The 22,297-nt window shown below is 35.0% G+C and overlaps 1 protein-coding gene across 1 annotated transcript in view; it reads right to left on the reverse strand.

The window, feature by feature from the left end:
- The window catches only part of LOC105361690 (box A-binding factor), a 42,255-nt gene that overhangs the window by 11,052 nt on the left and 8,906 nt on the right, over positions 1–22,297 (reverse strand). Inside the window, exons 2-4 of the mRNA XM_011498945.1 lie at positions 15,243–15,398; positions 9,671–10,215; positions 8,069–8,348 (exon numbers count right to left, since the gene is read on the reverse strand). Of these exons, the coding sequence (XP_011497247.1) occupies positions 8,069–8,348; positions 9,671–10,215; positions 15,243–15,398 (981 nt within the window). The remainder of the gene's footprint in view (positions 1–8,068; positions 8,349–9,670; positions 10,216–15,242; positions 15,399–22,297) is intronic.

The following is a 22,297-nucleotide window of genomic DNA, read 5'->3' on the forward strand; positions in this document are numbered from 1 at the left end:
CGAGCGGTGCGAGTACCTGAGAGTATCGGAAGTGCGAGGGCGCAACAGGTGACGATCTCGCCCTAGCTCGAGGTGTAATTCCTCAGGTAGAGCCGATCATCTGCGTCTGCATGTAAACACTCATTGGCTTGATGCTCGTGCTCGCAAGGGAAAAGCGGCTGGGGCGGAGAGGAAAAGTAAAGTCGGTGAAAAGTGGTGGAGATGGCGCGCGCCTCCCGCGGCGACAAGACAAAGTGATTTTCGATACGGTCGTTGTGCGCGCGCATCGTGGGCCTCAACCGGGGTTCCTGCATCACGCAGGTAGTCGAAATCGTGCGCTCGAAGGCGGACTTATAGTAGAGAGAGAGAGAGAGAGAGAGAGAGAGAGAGAGAGAGAGAGAGAGAGAGAGAGTGTAAGTACGTGGTGGGCTGAGGAGAAAGAGGAAGAGGAGTGCGTCGGCATATGAAGCTGCCAAGGAGCGAGGGGAGAGATAAGAGGATAGTGGGAGGGGGGGGGGATTTAGAATGGAACGAAGAAGGTAGATTTGGGCTTTTGTGCGCTCGAGGCCCTGTCTTAACGCTTGGCCCGCGTGTGCCAAATCTTTTTTTCAGCCCGGCACACTGATAAAAATAATTTGCCGCGCACGGTCGTTGTTTTACGAAGCCTCCACAGATGCAAAAATACTTCGATAGTCGAAAAAAAAATAAAAGACGCGCTACTATCGTCGGTTTATCGAACATTTTTAAACTATCTAGAAATAATAAATGGTTAGCATACCACGAAAAAGTCCATACACGCACGTGTATATGTTTTATCAAAATCGCAGAAATACGCGATAATGGATACATTCTTGTAAGCGATCGTGTAAGCTACTAACGGTTCTGGTCGCTTAAATTAACGGACAAAGTGCGATAACTTTCTGATAATTTTTTTTTCTCTGAGCGATGAGCGGCGTGCGCCCGTTAAAATAACAGACATTCTTCATTGTAATTGCTGTAATTCATTGTAATCATCAATTCGCGTTCCATTCACTTTGTGTAATTTAAACATCAAATTGTTCGAATTCGTTTGAGAGCAAAGTTTTCGTACAAATCTACGTAAATTCCGCAATAATGTGAGGCATCCTATTTTATTTTAAGCTTCCTGCTGCCTATTGGAAACGAGATATATTTTATTTTATATACACAGCTTCGCGTGAAATGGAAATCAAATTGTTGCAGAGTTCACTGAAACAACGATGACACTTGAGCTGCTGTTGCCTCGAAATGCAATTTAACAAGATCAATGCACTTGTACTTTCTGCGATTAAAAATCAAAGATAAAAATTAAAAAAAAAACATCCACATAAATCTAGATAAATTGAGTGTATACGCACGAGGAAGTATTTGAGCAGCAAATATTATGTGATACAACAGTTTATGTGTACTTTTTAGGGAGGTGGTTGGGCGAGAAGGGAACCGACGATAACAATGAGGATAGACAGTCGGTGATTGCATACATGACTATCTACAGTGCTAATTTGTAGTAGCATATTTACAAAAGTAATACGTGTATCAATATTTACCGATGCGAGCTTCTTATCAGCTCGCGGGCTCATATTTATTATCCTTGCATACACCAAGCGCGCGCAAATAAAAGATCTATCACGATAAAACAAAAAATCTTATTGTCCCACTTTCTCCCCTCCAATCCTATTCTAGTCTCGATCCTGAAAAGCAAATTAAAAGATAAAATTAAAAGTTGGACAATAAGAAAGAAAGGAAAGGATAAAACCCGTTGGCGAGGTACCGATGATAGAGTAGCGTTCGATTGAGATTTCCACGTCGCTGGGCTGGACGTGGAGCGATAATGGACGATCAAAACTCGAGCAGAGGTTCGAGTATACGAGAAAAAGGAGAAGCATAGCGACGAGAGGGGCGGGAAGGTAAGTTAGCTAATCGTCAAAGCACGCGTAAAAAGCGCATGGGCAGGCGGCCAGTGAGGAGCACGGGGAAGAAAAACGGAGATGGACAGATAGAATGCGAGAAAGAGAGAAAGAGAGAGAGAGAGAGAGAGAGAGAGAGAGAGAGCGTGTGTGCGAGCGCGAGTATGTAGAGGGGAGAGAGCGAGGTAACATAGGCGTCCGAATAAGGACGAAGATAAGCGGGACCAATGAAAGCCGAGAGCCGGGAGAGCGATAGAGAGAGGGACGATAAGAGAGCGAGCGAGAGGAGAACCGGCAGGTCAGGTGAGCCCGAGGCTCCCATCGCTGACGGGAAGCGAGAGCGAGAGGGAACACTGCGAGACGTTGCGAGTACGCATTAGGGGCTTTCCACATCGGTGCCGTGGCCTTTTTGCCGCTCGATTCCCCTACCCCTCCGCTTTGTCATCGATAGCGCACGGAAGTACGCATTGCAGCCGTTTAGTCGAATGAAAATTTCAGGGGGCCGACGTTACACGTGATCTAAATAGGTATCGAATGGCTTTTAAGGATTCATCGGACTGGCGCACCGAGCCCACGTGCAAAGAGGATTACACGTAGGCGGTGATATCTTGAAGCTGGATTAATATTTGTAAGTTAGTGTGTTACAAATGCCAAAATCATGTTTGGATGGATGATTTCATCGAACCTTCTTTGCAATTTTGTTTGGGAATACGTCTTGAGTCCCTCCCCTTCCTGTGGCGCGTTGGTCGTTTCTTTTGATGCAGAGCCAATGGGCGAGTATTCACGACTATTTTCACGAGTTTCGAAAGAAAATTTGCATTATTCTCGTACAAAATCGTTCCCCCGCTTCGTTTGAATGACATTCGTCTAATAAGCCAACATTGGCTACTCCAACGAAACGAATAATGAAATCTCATTTCTCATATGTAAAAACCGTCCATGCTTTAGTTTTGGATATTTATATTTTTGTAAGTTAATTATCGGTCACAGAAATGATTATACAATTGCATTCGTCATCGTGGCAAGCGAATAATATAATTAGAGCTCGGCTTTAAAAATTTATATAATTTTTAAGAATATCGCAGTTGGAGGAGGGAGATTCGAACGATTTCTTCGATTTGAATAAATTTCTGGGGCACACTCGTGGTAGGTTTTTGTTCTTTCCTCGAAATAACGGTAAAAATTACCGACGTTATATGATAAACGTGAGACGTAGCGAGGCCTCGGCATTGCGGCCTATGATAAAATATGCTTTTCCGTGCCACGCCGTGAAAATCCTCCGTTCAATTTTCATTGAAATCTAGTGATTTATCTACCCTCATGGGACAGACAGAGCCGTATTTTAAAAGCACGTTCCATATAAGTTCACGTTGGCACTGGCTTAACGTATAATGAATATTTGATCGAATGTACTCATTAGATAAGGCGTGAAGTTGGATCTCCCTAAAAGTACCTTAGAATGCCATCGTGTAAATACGGCAAACTCGCGATGATCAAAACCCTGGCCGGGCCATTTCAATAAAAGCCGTTATCAAGGTTTTTCCATAGGCAACGATGTGAGGACCCCGTAAGGTAGTCGCTGATATGGAGGGGAACGGGCTAAAAGAGACGAGAGGCGAAGAGAGAGAGAGAGAGAGAGAGAGAGAGAGAGAGGAAGAGGCAGAAGGAAGGAGCACATCCCTCTGTAGGTATTGAGGCCGGTCCCACCTGCCCTTGCAGGTAAGAGGCAGCCGTCGGGCCCCCGGCTGGCCTGCCTGCTTGCCTGTGCAGATAATAGATAGAGGAGGGAGCGTGAGCGAGCCGACGGGAGAACAGCAGTTCGGCAAGCGGGGGGAGGCAGCCCAAAAAGTCCTTTGTGATAGCCCGAGAGCACTGCTGCTGCTGCTGTTACTTTCGACAAAATCCGAGAGCCAAAGGAGACAGTCGAGTGAGTGTGAGAGAGAAAGAGAGAGAGAGAGAGAGAGAAAGAGAGACTAAAGGACGCGCGCGGATGCCTGCCTACGTTCGTGCTTCTTATCCTTCGGCGAAAGAAAGGAGATGCGGCGGCACGTGAATGGGAGTGAGCGAGAGGGGAGACGAAGGACTTTATGTGTCGAATGTTGTAACGGCGAATGTCGAGCTGACGGGGGATGCGGCCGCGATGCTGCCACTGCTGCTGCTGCTGCCGGTTTATCGACCGAGTTTAATCGTATAGGAGATTGATTATTTTACTTTTCTTCTCCCTGTCTCCATGTCCGTCTCTCTGTCTGTCTGTCCTTTTTCGCTCCTTTAACGCTCGATTCGCGAGCGCAGCCTGCCGGATGCGCAGCATTCGTTACGAGGTTCGTTCGAGGCGACCTTCGGACTTAGGAGGCAACTTTTACGGGAATTGCCACAAAAAGAAACGAGCACAATGCCGGGATGACTGACTGAATATGTCTTTTATCTGAGCTACGGGTGCCCACTTTTTACCCGAAAATCTCTGTCGAACCATTTGATTTAAGGTAAGGCTGTTTCCTCATTTGTATGGTTATTTGAATAAACGACTCTTTCTTCGAACTTTTGGCCTTTTACAGATTTTCTGTTAGCCACGTGATAAGAAAGATGTTCCTTAAACTTGCAAAAAAGCCCGCCTTCGAAACCATTGAAAATCAATAGCTCTTTTGTTAGCTATTGGCGCGCCTTTACCAACTCTTGCGCGTTTGCAAAACGAGCACATCCGCAAAAACAGCCCTTATCTTATTTACGTAAACGAATATGTTAAATAGGCGATAAAAAGTTTATTACATTCCCTTAAACTTAGGCAGAGAAAAAGGTGCGGAATAAAAGTATAACAGGAACAAAAGGTAGACCGTCCGTAAAAGCGAGAAAAAAGAGATTCCCTGAAGAAAAAGACAAACAGACGGAGAGGTAAAAAGCAGAGAAGGAAGAAGGAACGTCGGCTGCGGCTGTTAACAGATGTTCGGAGATAAGTCTGAAATTTTCAAAGGATTCCACCTCTCGCTCCTTTTGTTGAAGCGTTCCTCGAGCCGCCGTCGCCGCCGCTGTCGCCGTTGCCGTTACTACTATTCCGCTGCTGCTCTTTGATTCTCCAACTTTTCTTCCAGGTTATAGTTTCGGGGACAGAAGGAGGAAAGGAGGAGAAGGACGAGAGGTTGAGGGGGAGGGGGGATTGTACGGAGAAGTATCCATTTTTATCTCTCGCGCGTTTTTCACGAATGCACAATTGCGAGGGCGAGGACATACGAATTCCTATTCTTTCTTTCTCACATCCAAGGCGCTTGTCCCTCATTTGCTCGTGTCCAACAAGCTTTGGCAGAGGGGGTGGGGCAATACGAAAGAGAGAAAGGAAGAAAGAGAGAGAGAGAGAGTGACAGAGGAGTGGAGAGAGGAGAGAGGAACAACCAGAAAAAGAATTGATTTTCTCCGCCTGATGTGGTATGAGGGGGGGGCGCTTTCCATCGACAAAAGGGAAAAGCCTCGTAAGACGTTCACTACCAAACAGTGACCGCGCGATAATGGTTGTGCGAGATACGACGAGTTGTAAAATCACTTTAATTCCAGTTCACAGAAATTTGATTGCCCACTCTCTTTCTCTCTCTTTCTCTCTCGCCCTTTCTGTCCTACTTCATGAAAAGATGCAAACGCATTTCTTATAATTTTTACTTTTTATCTTTATTATTTTACTTGTTCCTCACGGCAATCTGACGCTATAATTTACAATTTTATGTAATTGGTATATGCCGATTGAAGAATACATTATTTAAAATTCAAAAAGAGCACGACTATTGCTCCATATTATCTTGAAAATTTAGCTTATCCAACACCACTGTACAGCGAAAAACACAATATGACGAGGATAAATAATGCTATTTAAGAAAATCCTAAAACTCTGATTAAAATTATCTGCCTAATTATTTAAGTATAAATAGATTTTGACAAGCACGATATTACAAATTAAATGAAACTGCATCCAGCATAATACCTGTCCACCGAGACCCTTAAAAATATTTAAATTATAATGTGTCTTCGATTTCTGAATGCGATGTAAGCGCAAAGCAGGCGAGAAGATGCCACGAGACGAGTGAAAACCAAAGGAAAAGAGCGAAAGTTCGCGGCACGTGGATACCCAAAGCGCACCGATAAACAAACTAAAATTCGAGCGCAGGTGTAGGAGGACTAAGAAGCGGCTTACAATGAGAGCCCGAGGGACTTGTCGCAGTGGTGCAGCGGAAAAGCCTTGTTAGTAAGGGAGGTCGAAATTATCATTACTGCGATAAGGGCTAAGCAGGAAGCGAAAATCGGATGAGGGGCCCAATGGTCAGCCGCGGCAAGGTGAGGAGGGTAGGTTGGGGGAGAGAGAAAAGCACCGGGACAATGGCCGAGAAATCCGTTATTTACGGGAGGGACACGCTTTCCCGAAAGGATCACACCGAGACACCTGAGGCGTCACTTCCATCGTGACCCTCACCCCTTTTGTCCCTTTGGACGCTTCTTGTTCGATGCCAAGAGATCTATTATTTTACTCCCACTTGTCATTTTCCTCGAGAATCGTCCTTTAAAATTTGCCATTTTCTCGCTCAGCCTCAAGGATAGCGATTTTTCACAATTGAAACTTTCTGTCTGACTGGCAAATTTCACCAATTCGCAGGTCATTCGTTCATTCAAACGTTTTTACGTGATGTTCGTTTGGTTTGCATTAATACGGTACATTCTCGACAAAATTTGAGCTGTCATTTAATATTTCATCATTTTAAATCACATATTTTGTCTAGTTGAAGAATATTTTTTTTGTGGTTTATTTGTTTTGTTTGTTTTATTTTATTTGTTTGCTTATTTTGTTTAGTATGTTCTATGTCTTTACTTTATAATTATTATATATAAAAAAAACTTTCTAAATTTTATAAATTGCTAAGAATGTAATGAGCATTACGAGAAATTATGAATATAGTTAATGCAGAAATAGTTAAATCCACTTACCTATTAGAATAGTAAATGTATAAAGTCTATTTATAAACAAATTTTGTAATGTTATGATTATAATGTCATAAAAAGTAAAAGAATTTGAAAGTCGTCGATGAAAGTAAAATTTAATTATTATGTGCTGTATACATTAATATTTTTTCTAAGTTTTTTAAAAAATTCCGAAAAAAATTCTACATAAATATATAATAGTAGACACTATATACGATAATCTACCGACAACACTCACTTTTTGTGATAAAGATATATATTAAGAGGTGAAATTAAAAGTATGAAAGGATATTAAGATTTATCAAAAATTATCATTTTGTTAAATCAAGAATAATATTTACGGATATAAACGCAATTTTGTAATACATTCCAATTTATAATAGAATGCAAAATAGTATAATAGGTGCAAAATAGAAAATACCAATGATTTATTGTAAGTACGATTGAAAGTATAAATAAAAAATACTTTCATAAGTAGGTTAGAAAGTAGTAAATTATATAATGGTTAAAATTTTCTAGATTTTGACAATTTTCGTAAACTTCCGATAATAAAATAACTATAAATACAAGTGAAGTGTTAACGATAATTGAATTATTACTTTCTCGAGTTGAAAATTGATATGTTAAAAGCCGTAAAATGATGCTGGAGAAACTAGAAATTATATTATGTAAGCTAAGCTTAGAAGAATAATAGTAATTTTCAAATACAACTTTAAGCAACTTTAAGGTGCAAGTGTAAATACAAACAGAAGGAAAAGTAAAAAAATAATTTAATTAGATAAGTTTTCATTGTTACAATATTCTAACGGACTGATATTCAGCTACACATTAATTAATATTAACATAGGATTATGGATCGGTAACGAATGATTACCGAATTTATTAAAAAAATTCTTATTATTAGCGCGCAATAACACTAACAACAGATTAATATTTAATCAACCAGGCGGCACCGCCCTCACCGAGAATTATAATTAAAAAAGCCAGAAATTATAAACTTATGTAAAATAGCCAAGTGGTGCGGATATTTACAAGACTCGTTTAAACATAATTAGTGGCAAAACTATAACAACTTATTGGCAAAAACGTACATAGCACTCGGAAAACATTACATTGCCCCGGCACTTACCGTCTATTTGCTAAAGCCTATATACAGAAGAGCTCAGTCCCAAGATTTTCCCAATTCCTTGGGCCAACATAATCATGCTTACCTTGGTATCGATGTGCGGGGCTATGTTGGAGCGTTTTCCAAGGATGGAGCAGTCGGTCGGCGTACCCTGGGTGTCCCTATAGAATCGTATCTGGGGCGATGGTCTACCGTCGGGGCTGACATTGGCGGCGGCGGCGGCGGCGGCGGCTACAGCTGCCTCTACTGCCGTTATGCCGATCTGCCGGTTGTTGATGAGAGAGCGTAGGAGGTTGGTCGCCTCGCCGCTGAAGCCGTTGTTCGGCTTATCCCCGTTTGTCCGCGTGATCTCCAGATTACGATTGCTGCAGCATCAAGGTTTGTTCTTTCGTTATTTGTGGTTGCTTTGAGCGCGAGCTATCACCTCTGCCTGCACACGCGTGTATCTAAGCGCGCAAACTCGCATACTCTCTTGTCTATTATGCAATCATATCATTCAAAATTGCCTTTAGAATAAATTATCAAAGCAGTTTTATATATTGGATTTTACGAACAACGTGAAGCTATGAAAGTAGTTTTGAGCGTTCGCAGTTTCTTAGGAGAAAATCCAATCTGGTTTTGTCATTTACCGCTTAACTTGAGCATATAATGTTCATTAATTTTTCAACATTTTCCGCGATATATGAGATTTTAAACTGGTTGCTTTAAATAAAGAATCGTTATTAAAAGCATTTAACGGCTAGTTTAAAATCTCTACAATTTCCTAGATTACTGACTTGCATTTCTTCATCTCTATTGCCCATACTTTTCAGTTATTTAGCCTTTAGAACAGATAATATAAAAATTACCGAACGCATTGATTGACGAAATTGAGGAACAAGTTCTTTTACAATATTTTAATTGCTTTATAAAGCAACAATATCGTGATTCTCAATTAATTATCCGAAATAAGCTTTTAAATAAATAAATAAAAACAAGCTATAATCTCATTATTTTAACACTAGAAGGAAGCTAATAAAGTGTAAAATCGATAATATCATTGATAATAAAGCTAATCGATTCACATAAACTTTAACTAGTACCATTAGTAGAGTCCGTTTTTATCAGAAATAAGCCATATATCTAGCTAATGATTCGACCATGAAAGATCTAGATAAGATTCTCTACAGAAATTGCAAATAATTTTTTAAAGGAAAGTAAAGAAGATATTGTGTTTCCCGTATTATAATTATAAGTAAGAAAGAATTTATTTATCTAGTGTGAGTAATGTCATCTTTGACGATTTATCACAAATTTACATGTATTTTTAGATATTATTATTATCGATTATGGTTGTTTTAAATCTATGTTTACGAGCTCACCATTTAGCCATTTGAAATTAAAATTTTCAAATGTACAGAAATACTTTTATCTATCTTACCAATCCAACAAATTTAAATTTGGCTGGTCTGTTTTTTTTTCTTTTGAAGTCTAGACAATCTGTTAAATTAGATTTAAGAGCCTTTGAGAGAAGGACGAGCATCACTTTAGATTCGATTATAGAATAAAACAGACGATTTACGTTACATAGACGACGATTGAATAATTTTCATAATCGTGTGTAATCTAATCCGACCTTTGATCAAGTGCCACATCGCAGTATCCTAAGGTTGCAAACTACAAGGGCGTATAATGATTGTAAGCTTACCTAGCAAGTGCTTGCCAGAGTTTCGTCGTCTCCTGATCGACCTGGGTATCCGAGCAGTTACTCTCCGGCGTGTCCATCCTGTTGATGGGACTGACAACGCCGGGGGGACTGCTGCTACCCTCTCGTTTGCAAGTGACGCCCTCAAGGCTGTTACTGTTTTTCTGAAGCTTGGGCCTCTTGGTACCAATACTCATGTCGTAGCCGTTCTCTCCACCATCGTCGCTTTCCTCCGCGTCCTCGTCTCTATCCTCGATCTCGAGCCTGTCGGGATCGGAGCTGTTGGAGTACGTGTCATCTTCGAGAGCTGTCCCTGTCCCGGCCTGATCCTCCGTAATGACTCGCTGGGTCGGGTGGGTCTGATGGGCTTGCGGATGGTGCAACGTCGACTGTTGCTCCACGTGATGGGTGCGAGTCTGGGGTAAAAGATTTTGATTGATACTAGCAGGCGAGTTGGGCGCGTCGTTGAAGAGGGTCTTGTTCAGCTGGATGAAGGATTGTAGCGAAGTTAGCTCGCTGCCCGACTTTACGTTGTTTAGGGACTTTTCCTGTAACAAATAGAGAAATCATTTGCTTTCGTTTGCGCAATCATTGGTATGTCGCGTGCAAAGCTCTCAACGTGAAATAAATTGCCGCCGGATATTTAGTTACATTATTTTAATTTTAATATACTTACGTAAGATCTTTACACAGTCGCACATATAAGTAAGCAATTGCGGCGCTACATAGTTCAATAAAATGACGCAGTTTCAATAGTCCGAGATATCAGAATGTGCTTTACAAAGAAAAGACTGTATTTTATGTTCAATCGCTTACACGTAGGTTAAAATAATAAAGAATGGACATACGTGTCGTACTATTTATCTCATTAGCAAAAACGACTTACCTAGTTACGAATTTATGGATAAAAAAATTTTACATTAAATCCCAATAGTTCGTATATTTGATATTTGAAATATATTAGAGTCATAGTCCTATTAAAATGAAAAAGCATAAGTCCGTAGAACAAAGTTAAAAATATAATCTCCGACTAAAATAAAGAGCAATCGTGAATTCCCGATCAGCAGACTACGAAATTGGTTAAAAGCGGCTTTATTAGTTCATAAATCGACTAACAAAAAAAAACAGTCGTATATTGGCCAGAGTAATTACGCGAAATTAATCGGGTTTTTGCAGAAAAACGGCTGAGCTGAGAAAGTGAAAAGTACGTCGGGCGTACGTCAATATCGCCTCATTCAATTACAGCGAAGTCATATCGGCGAGGGTACAAGGGAGAAAAGATTTCGATCGCCCATGATGTTTTACAGGTCATCATTGGGGGCGTTTCATCGTCATCGTCATACATCTCCCCGTCAACCTACATAAGCTAACTTGCTCAGTCAACTCGACTTCCTGCCTCGCACTCCATCCATGTCGACTCTCTTTCGTATAGCATCATCGTCGTAATGCAGTGACATCAACAGCCGTCCAAGAACTAAGGAAAAATGCACTAAAGAAATAAAAAGGAAGCTTGCACCAGAGTGCGTTTAACCAGTGGTAGTAGCGATAGCAGCAGCAACAACAGCGGCGGCAAAAGCAGCAGTCAGCGGAATAAGATTATATAGCTGTGGCGCCGATTAAGAGTCGCGGCAGCACCAACTCGCGGGAAATCGAGTTAATGCGCTGACACACATACACGCGCGGCCAAGTCAACTCTCTTCCGAGTAATGATGCAACTGAGAATGTGCAGTATGTGCAGGCGGTTGTCCGCTCAATACACGCGTGCGTGTATGTGAATATATATTTACGTGTATATGCGGTCGATTGCGATACCGATAAGGCCGCACTTGCGTTGTGCGCCTTCTGGATGTGTGCACCGACCTTTTTCCTTTTTTCTCCTTTTCTTCGCGTGTTCATTAAAGCTCCTACTTCTTTTTCGCAGTCGAGGCTGTTTATATACATGTATACGTATTGGAAAATGCGTGTACTGCGCGGGTGTTGTTTTTCATGCTGCGCTTGATGAAATGTCACACGAGGAATTTCTAAAAGGGTTTAAGATATCTTTACTTTTAGCCATTTTATTATTGATCTTTACTTGTGACTTTGGTGATTTACATAGAGATATTAATGATTCGATTGACAAACATAATTTTATGGCAGTCAAAGAAAAAGTTTAGTAGCCACGGAAGTCGAATACACGGTAAATCGTGAAATAAAGTGACGTATATCTTATACTGATCTACTTTTGCAAAGATTACGTTGTATACTATAAAAGTCTGCGCAAAATACAATAATTCTTTACTTTACTGTTAGATTCTTAATGTTGAATGTTTTTCAAAGCTTTTATATTTAAAATTATTTAATAATAGACATATTAGTTTTATTTTATAAAACTATTAGCATTTTATGTTTCATGATCAAACAATGTCCAGTCATCTCTACTCGTATATTTTTATTATTGAAATTAGCACTAATCTTGTAGATTTTTTGTTAATATCTGTTTGAAGGTGTTTGTTCTTTTTAAATATATACATATATATATTTAATCTTTATTATTCAACGTACGATATTGACATTCAATGGATAGGCTGCAGCATATACATGCGCACGCACACATATTTATACGTAAAATGTAAATAATGATTACTTCATTCGTAGGTCTTCTTTACGCCTACTCCGTATTTTTATAATTGATGATTGCATTTCCGTTCTGCACCTTTATTGTTGAAGGATTCGAATGATAAACACGCAACACTGTAATATATCACCCATTAATTTTTGTTATTTCATAACGAATGAATATTTTAGACGACCAAATCCTTACAATATGAAGATTAATACAGCGAGTGATGATATTATTCAGAAATCAATTCTATTATTTTATTCTATTAACGACCCTTTGCTTTGACCACAATGGAATTCAGCCTACTAGCGATCGATTCAACCTTACACAGCCATTTTCATATATTGCATCAGTAAACCTATTCACCAATGCAAAATAATGGCAATGCGACCCGAGAATCTTTCGCAGATAGTAACAACGAAGTGTTTTTACACGGAGCGACAACTCGAGCAAACGCCCGCGAAAACTTTTAAAAGGAAGGCGAGCGCGATTATGTAAGTAACTGCGGTACAAGGACTCTTTCGCTCCCTTTGTCGGGTAATAATAAGCCTTCGATGACTATCTTATCGTGCTGGCGGAGGACTTGAGATTTAATGTACGCGGTAGTGCCCAGGCAATACATGTATGCGCACGCATACAAACGCACGCAATGTAATGAGATCATAAGTTAATCTACTATACGAATTTGATAAAAGCGACTCGCTCCTTTTTATATTCCATGTAACAGCAACTTCCATGCGTTGCGTCTAATGCATCCACAATGTTGATGCTTGGCGCGTGAATTTCAGTTTGCCAAGTGCAAATCTTATCGCACGATCGTTGCAACGACCATTTATTTGTGTGGATTCACACTTTGTCTTAGTGTACATTTATAAATTTCCAATGCACGTTGCTGTTTAATATTAATTATTTTGAGTATAAGTTAACTTTCAAGCATATAAAATTCTGCCGCAAATTATGATAAAACTACGCTCTACAATCTAACAGGACTTTGCAATAACTTAAAATTGTTCATAAAAATAATTTTATTTTTTGATCAATCTGCATTTATAAACTTTAAAAGTAAAGTTGAATTATATTCGTATCACGAAAAATAAAAATACAAATGAAAGTTAAATTTTCAATACTCTTAAAGTAGAAAATTAATTCACATTTTCAAATGCAAACTCACATAATTACTTTTAATCTCGGTCAATCATTTCAAAAACAATATATTACTTTTACACGGACCTATTCTGCACTGAATTGTATTTCATTGTATTGTAGTGCTAAGTGATATAAAAATTACTGTACTACAAGGAAGCAAGATGATTAATTTAAACACTAAAATAGAATAATTTAAACACTAAAAGCAGAGAATTTATTCCAATTACCACTGTGAAACACATATGAATGTCTTAGCTATGTAGTACTTGATGTGAAATCCCTTTTACTTTGCAATAAATTTCTCATCTTTTGAGCGTTTTATTTGCAGCTCTTTATTTGTAGATGTAAGTAACCCTTTAACTCAAATATAAGACATAGTTGACCCGAATCTTATTCTTATTAATATAAGACCTAGACAATTATTACGTGATTATCAAATTAAAATTAAATCATAATTAGAAATTGTTATATATATTACTATTATTAAACAAATTTATTCTAAATGTTATAAATCTTTTAATTATTAATTTACATTGTTTAGGAGTTAAAAATGTTTTTGAAAAATAAAAAATACATTATAGTTGCATTTACATTTTATTCTAAATATGAACAAGGTCCGATTGCAGATTTGAATTTTCCATTATAAGTATTCAAATTTTAAATTCTATGAGTATTAAAATGATTGAGTTTTGATTCAATATATTACAATGCAAAATGATCAGCTGATAAAATATAAATACATATTGATCGTATTTCTAGAAAATTACGATTGACAGAAAAATTATTATTATCGGTGATAATTAATTTAAAAATAATGAATGTATATATAGTTCAATTTAAGTTTCAAATAAATAATCATATTTTAATAAAACAACAATATTACAATAAAACTATCTAAGTGATATTATGCAGATATTCTAAATATAATAATAAATTTAGTAAAAAGTAGTAAAATTCTCGATTAAAATATAAATTTATATTTTAACAAAAAATAAACAAGGTTAAAAGCAGGCAGTAGCACAGTCACGAAATATATAATATCTAACAGATTCGAATTTCATTTTATAAAAACGCTACTGCTTACAATAGTTTATACAATAAAACAATCGAATATATACACTGATTCGAACATTTTATATAATACTTAAAGTATTATGAACGAAAATTAAGAAAGAGTTATATTAAAAATAAAATTTTTACTCTGTCAACAAGTTATTAAAATCTGTGCTATTTTCACTCTGGTCAAAAGCAAGAATTTACAAAATATTAATACTGGTAGCAGTGTTAGAAAGATAAGCAACTCTTTCTTATAAAACAAATCATTTAGTTAAATATAGGTAATTGTAAATAAACAATATTATATTGGTTTTATATAAAAATAGTATGATAAAATATTAAAAACATATTAAAGTATAAGTTATTACGAAGTTCTGTTAAATAAGATTCCATGAAATTATAATTTATAAGCATTAAAACTTATTACTAGCTACCCACAGTTACACGATATCCGTTTGTATATCCTTTTTAATACTTATGTTAATAACAACAATATTATATTATTATTATTATTGTAAAATTATATAAAGTACTTTTCATCATTTTTAAGCAGCATTATATATAGGTGTGTGTGCCTATGAATATAATAATACCTGTTAATAAATAAAATTCATAATACCACCAAAAAAATTGTTAGATAAAAGTAATAATAACAATGAAATAGTATAGAGTTCTCACTAAATTTCACAACGGCATTCACATCTTTATAATTCAGTCGCATTGGAGGTGAGAAAGAGAAAGAGGGCGAAAGCGAAGGATGCTTTTACATACCAGTTCATCCTGGGAGGACAATTGTTTCGCATAGTCTAAGTACTGTTTGAGTATGACGTCGGATTTCCGGGAGACCTCCCGAAAGTTGTGTAAAACATCCAACTTGTAGACGCAGCGGTGGCAGATGATCGGCGGTAGTGAGTCTCCATCTTTCACCTGCAATGAACCGTCACAGATAATAATACATTTAAAAAATGTTTGGTTCCCGATTAAAGTCCGTAATTCATAAGCAACCGTAATTTTAAAATAATTAATCTTATATGATAAAAAAATCTATACAACGTTTTCTGTAATATTACTTATACAGATTGTGCGGGCACGATTCAATAATTGCCGAAATTATGGAAAAACTTATTTAAGATCTTATCGATCGAGTGTATATTTCATTGTTACAATATAACATATTTAAGAAGATTGTATAGAACGAATATTATAATACGAAATGTATGTATGATATATAGTAAACAATGTTAAATTAATTTGGATAATATTTATTAATAAAATTATATTTTTACAAACAGTAAATTGAGCATTTATATTCTTTTATTTTTAATATATAAATTGAAAACAAAATGTACTTCATTGTTATATATGATCCGTTGTACTTTTTACTATATAGGACAGAACATTCTTTTTAAAGTCATTTCCTACGCGATGTTAAGATCAGTTCTTTTAGCTTTCTTTATTTCAAAACTCAAATCAATTGTACTACGGGAAGATATTTGGTCCTTTTAATGATTATTATTCTTTAATTGCAACTGTCGTTGTGTTCAGCTTAGGTTATACAGTTTCGTTTAAAAATAAAATAAAATAAAATATATAGTACTAATATAATTATGCTAGTGATTATTTTCGTTACATAATTTCATTTAAAAGTTATAATTATTTTGTTGTTCTTCTTTTTTTAAATTGTAAAAAGACATAATATAACTTTCTTATTTATTACAAAAAATCAGTTGCTACTGGTAATGTATCGTCCAATTTCAATTATGTATCACGGGATGTCCCAAATAAACCCTAAAATAATTGTTTAAAATCCAATTTATAGCTTGGTTATGTAATGCATTTAAAATTTGAACTTAATTCTTGGGTAATTAGGCTTTTTCACTATTATTACAACCTTAAGACATACGATAGAAACAAAAGTCTTAAATATAATGAAAGCGGAAACATACATCGCAGGAAATCTTAAGAAGCATCCTAAATTTCGAATCTGACACAGAATATTTTAAATAAAAAAAGATTAAAAAAAAATTCTATGATAGAAAAGTAATATTCTTAATAAATATATGAATCCTCTTGGAATTAAGTATTATTATTATTATTATTATTATACATTGTGTTTATTTTTATTTAATATAACATTTAATAATATAAAATAATTCAAATTGAAGAAAATATTAATCCTCGAAATATATGTATGTTTGTATAATCACCATTCCGATACAAAAGAAAAATTACTTGATTAAAAAACAAATTGTACACGAAAGGGACAACGTCTCAATTGAGAATAAATGTATTTTTCAGTAAGTAATTAAGTATCTTCGAATCGATATTTTTTTTTTTGATAAAATCTAGTAATTCGCTGGAAGATAATATTTATTTACGTCCGCCTGGTATATATCAATCTAGATCATCTACAACGCAGTTGCCGCATATATAAATAGGATATTCCTTTCATGACAAGACAAATTCCTATTGACACGCCGAGAGGAATTTCCTTTTATGACAAGAAAGAATAAAAGGAATAAATTTTCTAGCTGCCGCGACAACTTTTCCATCGCTTTTTGCAATCGGACACGAATGTCAGATTTTCCACGACGTTCGCTGACTTGCGAAAATTATCGAAACTCACCGAATGCACTTCTCTGTATGTCGCGTCGGTAAATTCGTTGTCGTCGTCGTCGACGTCGACGTAAACGACGTCGACGACGACGACGTCGGTGTTTAACTTTAGCTTATCTCTGCACCGCATGGGGTGGCACTATTTTTAGCCCCCGAAGCCCAAAGGACGGTTTCTCTTACCCTCTCTCCCTCGTTCTAACCATCTGTCTCTTTTCCTCTCTCTCTCTCTCTCTCTCTCTCTCTCTCTCTCTCTCTCTCTCTCTCGCCCGCGCGCGCGGATATATTCGCGCTATCGCTAGGATATATTCGCCAGCTAAAGCGTTTCTAAATCCACTCTCGTTGTATTACTCGCTCGCTCGTTTCCGACACTGAATAAGCTATATAGTACCAGGCGGAAAGGCAGGGGAGAAGAGAACTTGAGAGGGGAGAGGGAATGAGGGAAACCGATGCTCATTTTGATTGTATGCTAAACTAATCTAAACGCAATGTTTCTATATATTTTCTGAGCTCAGAAATACAAAAAATGTTGCCATTTTACATATTGTTTGCATTACAATATGTTTTAGATAAAACACATATAAAAAAATATTTCTATTTATTGCATACATGTACTTCCTAATATAATAAATAAGAATTTACAGCAGTATAGATGTTCCATTTTAAATTTTTCGTGTAAGGTATTGAAATGATAATATTTATTAAATTAAATTAATCTATTAATTTTTATTTAGTATTTTATATAAATGTATCATTGAACATGTGATCTTTGTTTAAGAAACTTTTAAAAACATATTAATGCTTACACAAACAAGAATAAGAAATTTTAAATATGAAGTAAGATAGATGAAACTTTAAATTTACCGATTGAAACTTAGTTTGATTATAAGAATGGTAAAATTTCTTATTACACTACTAAAAATGAATATAAGGAAATTAAACACAATTGCCTTAATTTATGTTATAATTTTCAAACAGACATTATTCTGCTATAGAAAAATTGTTTTTTCGTATTTTTCTATTTTTATTTCTAGTCCTGCAAACATTGAATATAATAACAATGATAATAATAATAATAATAAAAAATAATAACAATGATAATAATAATAATAATAATAAAAAATAATAACAATGATAATAAAAATAATAATAATTTATCCCTGACATAAAAATTAAAATATTAATATCCAACCATTTTCTAAAATCATAGTTTAAAATTGACAAAATGTAGCATTATTTTTTTCCGCAAAATTGACATTATCTCGTATTTTGTTTGGTAGAATTTCTGAAAAATTACTGCATAGACTAAAGAAACGATAATTTATAGAAAAACTAATCTGAAAACGAAATAAAACATTATAGATGATCCTAAAAGTTATTGGAAGCAGATGAGCCATAGTGAATGAATGAAGTAAAGGGAGAGAAAGACCCTCGGGTTGTTGTACAAAATAGCAGTGTTTGTGCAAAAAGTGCAGACGCTCACGAACCGGAAAAAAATACACCTCTAAAAGGTCAAAAGTCGGAGCTCTTAATTTATAATTAGAAAGGTATATGTACACGTTGTTTGCTTTTTCCTTTAAAAATTTTTTTTTCCGAGTCACAAAATCTAAAAACTATTATAATTGCTAGTTTCATTAAAATGATGCTACATTAATTATAAAATTATATTTTTCGTGCGTGTTAGATTCGTAAGTTCAACAATGTTGAGTCGACATTTAGCTCGCACGTACGTTTAAAATGAATGTTTGGTAAATTGTAATGTCCATTATCGAAATTTTGTATCGAATCTTTGGTCACGATGTTTTTCTAATGTGTTTAATCAACTTGTACGTAAAGTGCACGGAAAACCGTTACTTAAACTTCCAAGATCCTCTAACAAAGCGCTTAGAATCACTTATAATACATACTGCAGCATCTATCCCTTAGCCATGTAAAGTTTGATCGTGTAGTTGTGTATCTCTTCAATATACCATGATAAGGCCATAAGAAATCAATAAACCTTCTACACAATATACGTTCTACATTGTTATAGCTAGTGATAAATTAGATTCGAAGCTAATATTCGTAAAAAAAATCAAGTAATATTGTTAAGAAATGAAATATTGAAAGAAATGTTTAATATTTAATTGCAGTTATTTTCCATGAAATGTAGATCTTATTAAAAAATTTTAACAGATAAACTTGACAACATGAATTTCACAACAAATTGTTTTTATATCAATATTGAAAAATTGTTGTTGCATAAGGAAAACGTACATCGAGTTAAACAATTATGCTACTAAAATTTTACAAATAGTTTTTAAAACAATGTTTGCTAAGTTACGAGTAGGTATATCGATAAAATTACATTAACGTATTTTTAAGAGGCTAACGAAGAGCCATTTATCTCTCTAAAGAAAAAAATCTATATGTGTAGTAAAAATAAACTTGTTATTCGATTATTTATAAAATTATATTTAAAAGAAATATATTAAAATAAGCATTGATCTTAAATGACGTCACTCTCGAATATTATAGCTCTGATATAGGTACATTGAATTGCTTCATTGGATAGACGGAACAATGACTGAGTATTTCGTTGTAGGAAGTGATTATGAAATAAGCTTTAATGCAAAATTCATTTAAAACTATAATTTACCATAATTGAAGCACATTATAAATCCTAGCTTATAATCTTTCAATAGTATATTAATATACTTATACAATATTGTCTCTTAGTAATAGAGATTTATTTTACTTTTGGAGCCATGTGTAAGGCAAACCCCGACCGATTCCGTTTTAATAATACCTTATATATATATAATAATAATAAAAAAATTTTCAGTTAAAAATTTAAAAATCTTTCAACTATAATATAAGTTTATCACAATAATTAGTGGCTTTTGCTTTCAAAATTTGAAGATAAGTTTGAAGATAATTTCTCAATGACAAATAAACATATCTAGATACTGAATTTATAAATATTTGATACAATTCATCGATCACGCGATCTATTAAATAATATTTAGGTTAATAAATTTTTATATTTTCTGAAGTTCATCAATTTTCTAAAAAAAAAACTAAACTTGAAAATATCTATTATTATTAGTAAATGTAAATTCGTAATCAGTAAAATTATTTAGAAATGATGTAAGATTTGCTCTAACATTAATCAATTCAATAAAATGATCCAAAGGTGCTAATTACGGTTGAGTTTGAAAATACTACACAATCAATAGATTAAATCAAATTAATACAAGCAAAAAAATTAATTTTTGATTTAATTCAAATTGATAGAAATTAATAGAACAGCATAGGTAAAATATTGGTTTTTCGGTGCTACGAAGTAATTTTCTAGGAGCAAAATTTAATTTTTCATTTATTCTTATATTATCCATGTGTTTGCAAAAACGACAAAACTACATCCTATTAAGTACAAGCCTATAACTTCTTTATAACATACTTGTTGAAGTTTAACAACACGTTGTTAAGTAATTGCCTTACTACACAAACATCTAGTTATATAAGTTACAATTATAAATGTATATGTCAGACTATATATATATATATATAGTTAAAAATATATAAAATTAAGTCAATGAATGCCAGGTAAAATAAGAGCTGCATGTAAATTAATTATCCGACAGAATCTCGATAAGATTGAACGAGAAAGAAAAGTGAAAAAAGTGTACGAGATAAATAAAGGTGGTCTGTACGAAGTGGAAGAGATAAAAAATAAAGTACGTATAATACGTAAGAGAAAGATTACCTTAGAACGCAACCTACAAGTCAAACGAAACGCGTATAAAGCATTGCATTAGCAACGCCAATACTATAAGTTAAAGAAAGAAAGAAAGATACTTACATACACATAATGCTTGCGCACTTAACACGAATATACATATAATGAGCTCGTACAAGTTAGAGAAGAGAAGCTTTAGACAGACACATAGAGAAAGAGAGGAGGGGAGGGATGGACAGCAGCAACATCGTGTGAAACCTGATAAGAGGGGTCTGCCAAATAAGGAGGTCCCTTCCCCCCTTTCGTTCTTTACTATCTCGCAGCTCTCTCTCTCTCTCTCTCTCTCTCTCTCTCTCTCTCTATCTCTTTCTGTTCTTCCCCTCTCCCTGTATTACCTCCTCCACTTCCTCCTTCTTGTGCGCTGCCACTGATCTCGAGTAAATCGTGCAGCAGTAAGAGAGTGCCGAGTGAGAGAAAGAAGGAATGAAGGAGGGGGGCAGAGGGCACACAGCCAGCGACAAACCAGAGAGAGATAGTATATAAAGAGATACATCGTAAATGCCTGTGTCTGTGTATGCATGTGAGGGAGCTAGTGGGAAGTAAAGGAAGATAATGATATTACAAAATTATGTATGAGAACTGCATTGAAATGTGCTTATTGGGATATTGAATTTTATATATAATGTGTCGCGTTTTGTTAATTATTTTCCTATCAGAAACGCCTTAAAAAAAAATTTATAAAATACCATAGATACTATCATCGCTTTCAATTTTGTAGTTATTCGTTATAATTTTTTCTACAAGTTTTTAATAAATGTTATTTTTTCTATATCATAAATGAACTATGACAAGTGTCTAAAGTAAACAATGGTATAAGATTTCCATTTGCATCTTACAATTATACTGTACAATTAAATGTGAAATAGCGCGTTAATAAAATTATGCATAATTATTATTTTGAAGTTACATTTAAAGTATATTTATAAACTTACGATGTCATTGAAATTTTTTGCTTTTGTATTTCGTCCTCGTATTTCACATTCAAGTTTAAATAAAATTATAATGGAAGTCATTTTTAAAATTTTTCAATGTTAATGATTTTGATAATTATTCTTATATATTACAAACTGAAAAATATATTTATTGTTAAATTACACAGCTTTGTTTATAGTAATGTATATCTTTACAGCGTATTTCGATGTTATTGATATATATTCAATCTGATGTAACTCGCTAAGGTTAAATCTAAAAAAAATTATTCTAATCTATTATCATGAGAACTTACAAAAGTTGTCTTATAATACGATTGATTATAGAATACTTTAAAATTTTTATATGTCGTAACATATTTCAAGTTAAATAAATATGGAAATAAATTTATATTTTGTGCCTAATGAATGATAGACATTGATAATATTCATTTACTCACAGTGAAAGTTTTATGAATGACGAAGTATATTTTAAGCAATTTTTCTTAGAACCAGTTTATTCT

This window comes from Ceratosolen solmsi, unplaced genomic scaffold, assembly GCF_000503995.2.
Source record: "Ceratosolen solmsi marchali unplaced genomic scaffold, CerSol_1.0 scaffold10, whole genome shotgun sequence".
In the NCBI taxonomy this organism is placed as follows: Eukaryota; Metazoa; Arthropoda; class Insecta; order Hymenoptera; family Agaonidae; genus Ceratosolen; species Ceratosolen solmsi.